Source organism: Daphnia magna, linkage group LG3 (assembly GCF_020631705.1).
Source record: "Daphnia magna isolate NIES linkage group LG3, ASM2063170v1.1, whole genome shotgun sequence".
NCBI classification, from domain to species: domain Eukaryota; kingdom Metazoa; phylum Arthropoda; class Branchiopoda; order Diplostraca; family Daphniidae; genus Daphnia; species Daphnia magna.
The window spans coordinates 1796445-1805254 of record NC_059184.1 but is presented as its reverse complement, the minus strand read 5'-3'; the positions used below and the strand labels follow the sequence as shown (position 1 = coordinate 1805254).

Here is an 8810-nt window from a genome sequence, read left to right as displayed (position 1 = left end):
AATGATATGAGACACCCGATAGAACGCAATAATGGAAAACGAAGTTGTTGCCTGTGAGCAAACGTAAACCATGTATTGAAACATGGCACAACATTTGATTCGAAAATCAAAATACACTTTTGCGACGAGATTGCATTGATTTGTGTGACAATACAATAATTTTTTGGGGTCAAAACTAAAGTTAGAAATCAATTGGGCAAAGTCTTAAGTAACTGCTAAAGTCAAACAGAGAAAAACCATCAGACCAAAAATGTTACTAGACAGAAAAAAACTTGATAAGATTTCGAGACGATTCTTGACGCACTTGATCGACACAGAAGACATCATCTCGCTGATTAACGAATTCACTCACTGATTTTACGAGACATTTGATTTTTACTCAAAAAACGAGAAAAGATGAGAAATGAAGAGCAAAAAAAAAAAAATGTTGAAGAGGATTGAGAAAAACACACATCGCCGTGACCGAAACTCTGCTGGATTGAAGGTGGACGGTGCTGCTCGGCGGAATTTCGTTCCGATTCTGGCGACCGGTGAGCCGTTTCTGAGGGACTGCGCATGCGCAGTAAAGTCGCGCGCAGCTGGATCCGGCACCTCAGCCACGGGTGACCATAGGCGGTAGGCGGAGTCACGAGGTGCTGCAGCCCGATCCACTTGGCAAAAAGGGGTGGTCTTCAAGTGGGACGGTCTAAAGCCGAAGGCAGTTTTTGACGTCACGAGCGAGCCCTATATAAAGACCAGCGCCAACTGGGCGAACTTCAGAGTACAGTCTTAGGTTTAGCGCGCAACAACACAATACACAAAACGCCACTTTTCACACACTTTACACAACTTCTGCCCTCCCCAGTCTGTCTCTCATGGCTGGCAAGTTGTTGTACCTCGTTGCTGCTGCTCCTTTTTCCCATCGCTAACGTGCGCACATTACGGGAAAAAAGGGACTTAGAATTTTGACGGGACTTAGCCGCAGAACAAGAAGACACTCCGAAGGACATCTCCCCCTTTAACTGCAAAAAAGTGTTGAAAAAAAGTTGTGGGCTCATTTGATAACACGAAAGCACTCGAGTCTCATCCAGTCCTCCCTAGCAAGCAAGAAAAAGGATCATCTCGTGGTGTGTGTTGGCAACATCCGGCTACGACGACACCGATATACCTCGACAATTTGAAGCCATAACTTCTTGACCACGACAGTGTCCTCGTGCTTTCTCTCTCTCTGTCTCTATCCGTGTCAACAGTGTTTCGAAAATTAAGTGTCGATTGTTTTTCTCTTCCACACAAGTTAAACGCTGTTTTCGTCAAAAACGAGTTGCATTCGTTTTTTGATATCGAAAACTGGCCACGTAGCTTGAAATCTATTTGAAAAGTTAGTTAACATCAGTTCATAAATGAGAGAAAGAAAGAGCAGAAGAAGCGCCACGACGAGCGACAGCAGCGCCATGGTTCCCCAACAGCAGACGAGCAATGGCAGCGCCAGCCGGGCTGATAGTCCGAGCAACATCGCACCGAAATTCGGCTCGCAACTTGTGGATAGAAAATCTTCGACTCCTTACTCGGATGCCACTCAGGTCGGTATCTTCTCTCAGGCTTAGTTGATCCCGTTGTCTCACGCAGTTTTTATTTCTGCCCCATCTCTCTCTCTCTCTCTCTCGTTGTGTTTTGTGTGTGTGTGTGTGTTTGAATATTTCTTTTGGGAAGTGCGTTCGTCTTTTTGTGATATCTCGGTGAAAACGTGTGTGTCGTGGGTCGATTTGTCGATGTCGAAAAGAGAGAGAAGGAAACCAACCACCTCGTGGCCGGGTTGGAAGAAATAGGGGCTTTAGAAATGAAGGCAGTAATCTAAAAAATTTTTGTTTTTCTGATTGCCAAACACCACATTTTCGGCATCCTTGTCACGAACTTGGCGTCATGCCTAGTCTCGTTTGTTATTCAACACTCTAATATAGAAATCTGTTCCTCCAGCTGACGAATCTAAACGCTCGGCAAAATGCGGATTTTCAACGTTCAAAAGTTACGTTTATCATTCCCTAGGATTCTGGAAAACATTCCTCGTTCGCAATCTTTCGTCAAGTGCTCCCAAAACGCGATTGATTCACGAGTGTGTGTGAGTGTGTGTGTGTGTGTGTGAAAAGCGAAAGTTAGTTACCGAAACTGTGTTACCACTGGGAGGGATCCCCGTATATCGTTCAGTTCACGGTCACGAATTCCTTGGACAGAGAAAGAAAGTAAAGTACAAAAAAAAAAACAGATAGAATCCCGTGAACAGCTGGTGAAGGTTGCCAGATTGAAGCAATAGAGGCGCACGCACCAACTCCGTCAAGCCATATGCAATAACTTTTCAAAATCTAAAAAAAAAAGTTTCTTGTTTGCAATCACATCGTTTCAAAAATAAAAAAAGGAGAAGAAAATGGGAAGTTTGGAGAGTCTCTTGTTCGTCTTGTGACTTTTTCGTTCTCTCTCTTGCACGTAAACGGCACATAAATACGTGTGGGCTGCGCCGTTCGTATCTTTTTGTGACTTTTTCTCTCTTTTCCCACATCCCGCACACACACACACACACACACGGGGGCATTTTATTGCGGAACCGTTGCCAAACGCGGAGTGAAATACGAGTTTAATTGGTTGGAATGAATGTCGTTTCGGGCTCTCCCTTGCCATCGTCGTTTGCTGCCGCGTGTAAACCGGTCGATAAAATATAACGCAACTTTCCGGCCGCAAAGTTCGATGAAACGTGGACTAAAAAGCCATCATCGGCAATCACGTTTCTTATGGATCCCCCCCTCTTTTTTATTATTATTTTCTTCTTCTTCTTCTTTCTAAACGTGTGTATAGATAGGGGGAAAAAAAGGGTCTTTTCGCTCCAAAGATGTATTGCGTCAGTTTGGTGTTGGAAAAGACGTTCCTCGCTCACTGCATGATGGATGATCTGGTTTCGGGAGTAGACATGTATTAACGTGAAATGTGTACTAGAGTCCCAGACGGTTGATTTCAAGCTGGGACGTGCTTGGTCGTGTCTGAACTTGAGAGATTTTGAAACGACGTAGAATGAAAAAAAAAAAAAAAACACTTTTTTATGACAACGTGAAACGAAGTGAATGCGTCATTGTCCTTCCGAACCGCCCACACAGATTTCTTCCCCCTTTTTTTCGACAACGGAACTCACGAGAGTTTGGCACGTTCTATTTTCTGTGTTTTAAATGACGTTGAATGCAAAAATTGCCCTTCAAAAAGTTTTAAAAATTTTTCGGCAAATATAAGCGATAGAAAAGTAAAAGTGCACAACCGGAGTTTATTTTTTTTTTTTTGGTTTGCCGCTTATGATTTCAGCTATTGCGCAAGTTTTTTTTTTTTTTTCGTTTACAAGGGTAGACGTGAGAGAGATACGTAATATGTGTGCACTGAAAAGGATGGCCTTATCGTTCTGGTTTACCCAATCTGATCTCTGGTCGTTGACTCTATGCCCGGTGCGACGTTTGTGTTTATTTTGCATTTTCAAAGTCCTTGATGTCTTTTGGTTAACGCCAGTTCGTAATGTTTTCCTTTCTCTCTCTCTCTCTCTGCGTATGTGGCGTATGTGCGTACAAAGTTTTGGAGACGAGCCCAAAAAGAAAAAAAAAAACGGGACACACACAAAAAATAAGGAATCTCCTTCTACCCTGGCACTGTGTTCACGAACGCAAAACAGCTGTGGCTGCCGGCCCCATGAATTAATCAGATGGAGCAACCGCATGTGAAATCATTAGCGTATAGCCCCACATGAAACTTGTATTAAACAGACAAGCACGACGGACTTTACGTGTAACTATCCAAAAACAGACGGACATGAACTCGTTTCGTTTCACATTTTCTTTCTTTCTTTCTTCGTTCGCTCGTTTAACAAGATGGATTCCCCAACTCGTGCTTTGAAAATTTAGGGTTCTTCTTCTCCAGTCTCTCTCTCTCCCTCTTTTGTGTGCTGCGCATGTTTATTTAAAGTGTTTTCCTTATGGGTGGGGCGCGGGTTTGCAATGGCCAGACCTTGATCTTCAATCAAGCGGCTTTCTTTTTTCTATAGACGGAGGGGTAAAAGGGTTTCGCCATCTTTTTTCAGACCTTATTTGAAATGCAAATTATTTTTTTTTTTTTTGTACGGATAACAAGAAATAATGGGTTCTCGGAACTTAATTTTAACAAAATGAGAGGGAAAATGTGCGATAGCAAACGAAAATCGGGAGTAAAAGGAGGTATTTTCCTGGGGGGACAGGAAGCTTCCAGCTCGTTTTACTCGTCTATTGTGGGTCAACGGTTTCCAACTCGGTCAAGGGTCTACGGTGAAAGTTGTGTCTTTTCCTCGTTCCATATAGACAAACGGGCAGACCAAACAAAACGAGAGAGAGCGAAATTGAAGAAGAAGAAAAATAATAATTGGAAGAAACAAGCGACACAAGAACTAACGGACTTTGTTTGTTTTTTTCTGTATTCAGACGAAGAAGAACAATCCGAACCACATTAAGCGGCCAATGAATGCGTTCATGGTGTGGTCGCAAATTGAGAGGCGTAAGATTTGCGAAATTCAGCCCGACATGCACAACGCCGAGATCTCTAAAAGGCTGGGCAAGCGCTGGAAGACGTTGTCGGACGAGGAGCGCCAGCCTTACATTGCCGAAGCTGAACGTCTTCGTCAGTTGCACATGCAAGAATATCCCGACTACAAATACAAGCCACGCAAGAAGGCCAAGTTGAGTGGCAGCGCCAGTCCTTCGTCTCTCTGTTCGTCTGCTGCCATGCCAGCTAGTCCGGTGAGCCAATCGAGCAGCAATAGCAACAGCAGCATCGGCAGCAGCGTCAGCGCAAAGGGACTGGCCGACCAGCGGAGAACGATGACGTCGTCGAAAGGCCGGACGAGCAGCGCCGTGGTGACATCAGGGCCTTGCGGCACGTTGCAGACGACGAATAACAACAACAGCCACAGTACGCCCAACCAGAATGGCCACCCCTCGCATCACGGGTTCACTTCGCTGGCCAAAATGACGACGTCATCATCGCGAGCGCGCATCACGCAGACGTTGGGCGGGCTCAGCACCGTCAACCACAATCGCCTCAAATTGCGTTTGACGATCGACCGCAAGTTCAAGGAGAGCATTCGCAACAGCAAAAACGTGCCGACGGCCTTGCTGGCTGTCGGTCATAACGGCATTAGCAGCGTGAAAACGTCGACGCCAGTACAGCCGCCGGCCAAAGTCCCGTCCAGCCCGTCGTCTGCCTCGTTTCCCGACTCGCCGGCCAGTTTAACCATGTACGAGGAATCGTCTGCTGGACACCACCACCACCACCATCATCATCACAACGTTGCCGCAGTGAGGGAAGACTCGCCCATCTCTGGATTGATCACGCCACCTACCTCTTCCTCTTCCTCGTCGTCGCCCAGCAATAACTCTGGTGGCGGAGGAGGTCAATCGCTCCTCAGCTTGGGCTCGTTTGGCATCAAGAGCGAACCGGGTGTTTTGGTGGCCACTTTGACTCCCGAACCGGAAGTGGAGTCTGACGATATGGACGAGTCGTCGTCTCACCACTTCGGCCTGCAGTCGATGGTCGGTGGCACGGTGGTAGGCGGCTCCAATAAAAATGGCGGCGACTCGACTCACTTGTCGATGCGCATCAAACAGGAGCCCAGTCTGATGATGAGCTCAGCCGCTGGAAGTGGCGAGTCGACGCTGGCCGATTTGGACTCGTTGACGGATCTCTTTCCGCTGCCGTCCGACATGGATATCAACACACTGGCAGCCGGTGACGATCTCGATTCGATCGATTCGGCTTCCCTTTCATCGGGGTCGCATTTTGAATTCTCGTGCACGCCCGACGTCAACGACATGCTCATGGATATCGGCGTTTCCAACGACTGGGTCGACAAGAGTTTCGCCAATCTCATCGATTGCTAGACGATGACCTGGAGGTGGGCGAAAAATCAGTGGGAAAGAAAGAAAAAAAAAAAGGGAACATAACCGAAGTATTACTCCGGCCGCCTTTTTTGTTTTTCTGATTTCTCTCTCTTCAACTTCTAACTTCGCTACTGGCTGCGCGTGTTGTTCAAATCACCCACAGCGATCACGTCATGCAACACACACATACACATACGAAAGATTTTTGTGTGTGTGTGATGTCGTCCCCGCCCTTTCTCCTCCCGTGTGTGTGTGTGTGTCATTAAAAAAAAAAAAATCACCTCTCCACCATGATCTCTTCGTTGTCGGCCGCTCCTCCACCGAAAACATCCTACACCAACAACAACTTTATTCCTCCCTGTTTTGTTTTTTTGTTTATTTATTTTTTTTTAGTCTGACCTTCCCCCCCTCCGCCTTCATCCCGCAACAACAGAAATACCCCCGTGAGAAAAATTGAAGAGGACATTATGCGGAGCTCAATGTCTTTTCCAGGTAACTCCTTGTGCCGATGGAGAGTAAAAACAAAAAAGAGAGTAATCGACGAACCCGATTGCGGGTGTGCGTGTTTGTGTGGAAATTCTCACCATCCCCTCATTTCCCATAGTCATAATTGTTAACCTCATTCTAGAAAACAACAACAACAAAACAACCCAAAAAAAAAAAAAAGTATCATCTTCATTCTTGATGGGATTGATCAACCAAAAGTTCTTTTCTATTATTTTTTTTTTTATTATTATTATTTTAATTTTGTTTTTCCCATTTTAAAAATTCTCTCTCTTTTTTTTTATTACGTCCGTTTTTTTTTTTGGTGAAGAAATTCAAAATTTTTGCAGTTTAAAAAAAAATTATTATTCGTGGATTCGTGGAGAGGAGAAAACGTTTGTTTTGTTTTTTCGAATTTTTTTTTATGTTTTTTTTTTTTTCGTTTGAACAACTGGTTTCCTTTGCGGGTCCCGCCAATGTAAATATAGACTCGGAAAACAGCATTGAAAACGTGAAAGAGAGAGACTTTCTTTCTGTCTCTCAGACCCAAACCTCCCCTCCGATACACACACTATTATAATATATACGAAGAGAAAAAAAATGCATATAACAAAATGGAAGAAAAATCCCAACAATTCCCGGGGCCTGACGTGATTCCCCCGTAAACCCCCCCACTTCCCCTCTTTGTTGTGTTAGGAGGAGCCGTGCGGTAGAGATAGAGAGCTTGCCGTAGGGTGTTGGCCTTTTTCTATTTTGTTTTTTGTTTTTTTTTTTTTTTTGCGTGGATGTTTTTTTAAAAATGCCACCCCTCCCATCTTTAAAGAAATGTCACCTGAGAAAGACTTGCGTGTAATCCCGATTGTATTTTTTTTTCTTCCTCGCTTGATTTTAAGAAAGAGAGAAATAAGAAGAGTAAATTTGTATGTGTGTGTGTGTGTGTGTGTAATCATCTCCTCAATGTAATTTTTAAAAATGATACGAAAGCTGTTTTGTGGGTACTGGCAGCAAGCAGGGATATTTTTCTTTTCCTTTTTCCTCTTTTTTTTTTTTTTAATTAAAAAAGAAAAAGAAAAAAAAAAGAAAATTTGAGGGGGGAAACAAATTTTCATCTCATCGCTTATTTTGCCCCCCTCTATTCACTTCCACACATCCCCGTTTCCCCTGAATAATAATTCCCCCCTCCAATATAAAAAAAAAAAAGAAATTTATTTCACAATGTTTACCTGATTCATCGAATGGAAGGAAGAAAGAAAACAAAAAAGAAAACAAAAAAATAATTAAAGTCCACCACCTCAGCTCGTCTGCGTCCCCGCACGCACACACGATTCCCCCCCCCGCTCTTATATGTTTTCACACATGGCGTTTATAATTCTCCCCTCCCCCCAAAATTTGTTTTTCCCTTTTTTAACCATTAAATACCTGTTGATTATTTGAGAAAAAAAAGCAAACAAAATTTTTTTCGCCATTCTTTTATTGGACACACTTTTTTTTTTAAATTCTGTTTGACCAACATCTTTCTAAGTCAGGTTTCATTTTTTAAATGTGAAACCAGTAGACACAGCAACGCTAGTAAAAACAGACATACACACACACACACGTAGAGAAAAAAACAAAAACAAAAAAAGCCTTTCGCTTAAACCGGAACGACTTCATAATGTCCCTCCCCCGATTTTTTCTTCAAACGAAACAAGGAAATAACAAAACACGGAAAGTGTGTAGGGAGAGCGAAAAACAAAATGTCGTTTCACGTAGAGGGTAGATCCCAATATTTTCTTTAAAAAACAAAAATTCAAAATAAAATCTGTGTATGCGCGTTCGTTTAATCGCATTATGCAGTGTTGTCTTCACGAGAGAGAGAGAGAGAGAGTGGTGTGAACCAATGATTTTAAGAGAAAAGTGGGTCTCTCTCTCACCACTCGCTATCGACGTCTTTCGTATCGTCTCCGAACACATTCGCGTCATATTCACCCGTAGAGTACAATCCCCATTTTTCTCCGTTCAACATTTTTGAAAGTGACAACTTCATCCTCTTCTTATTGCAAAAAAAACGCTCATCGTTTCATTCAAGAGTCAAAAGCAAAAAAAAAATGTGTTTCTCCTTCAAAGTTCTCTCCCTTTTCGCTCGATCTTTTTCGAAATTATTTTGTGGTGAAATATTATTGTATGCGATGGCAAAATGTTTTTGTGAATTGGAAAAAAACAAAAAGGAAAGACGATAGCAAAAGAAAAAAAAAAAAAGAGAAAAAAACATTCAGGTATTTGCCTTTTTCGGTTCTAATTTTCATTGTTTTCGCGTTTGATCCTGTGCTATTTTCAATGTGTTTCCATTTCACGGAGGAGAGCCTCCTCTTTTATGTTGTTCTATATACCCGCCCAATATCTTTGCCCCAAGTTGTTATTATTGTGTGTGTGCGTTTC

General features: G+C 43.2%; 1 protein-coding gene across 1 annotated transcript; it reads left to right on the top strand.

The window, feature by feature from the left end:
• The first annotated feature begins 750 nt into the window (after positions 1–750).
• Positions 751–7882, top strand: LOC116918950 (transcription factor SOX-11). The gene is made up of 2 exons (XM_032924757.2): positions 751–1559; positions 4455–7882. The coding sequence occupies exons 1-2, from the start codon at positions 1380–1382 to the stop codon at positions 5907–5909; spliced, it is 1635 nt and encodes a 544-aa protein (XP_032780648.2). The 5' UTR covers positions 751–1379; the 3' UTR covers positions 5910–7882.
• Positions 7883–8810: the final 928 nt, after the last annotated feature.

Bases quoted from the DNA above. Each gene is read 5' to 3' on its own strand.
- LOC116918950 (XM_032924757.2), top strand. From the start codon at position 1,380: ATGAGAGAAAGAAAGAGCAGAAGAAGCGCCACGACGAGCGACAGCAGC. The intron at 1,560-4,454 runs GTCGGTATCTTC...TTCTGTATTCAG, and splicing joins CTTACTCGGATGCCACTCAG to ACGAAGAAGAACAATCCGAA.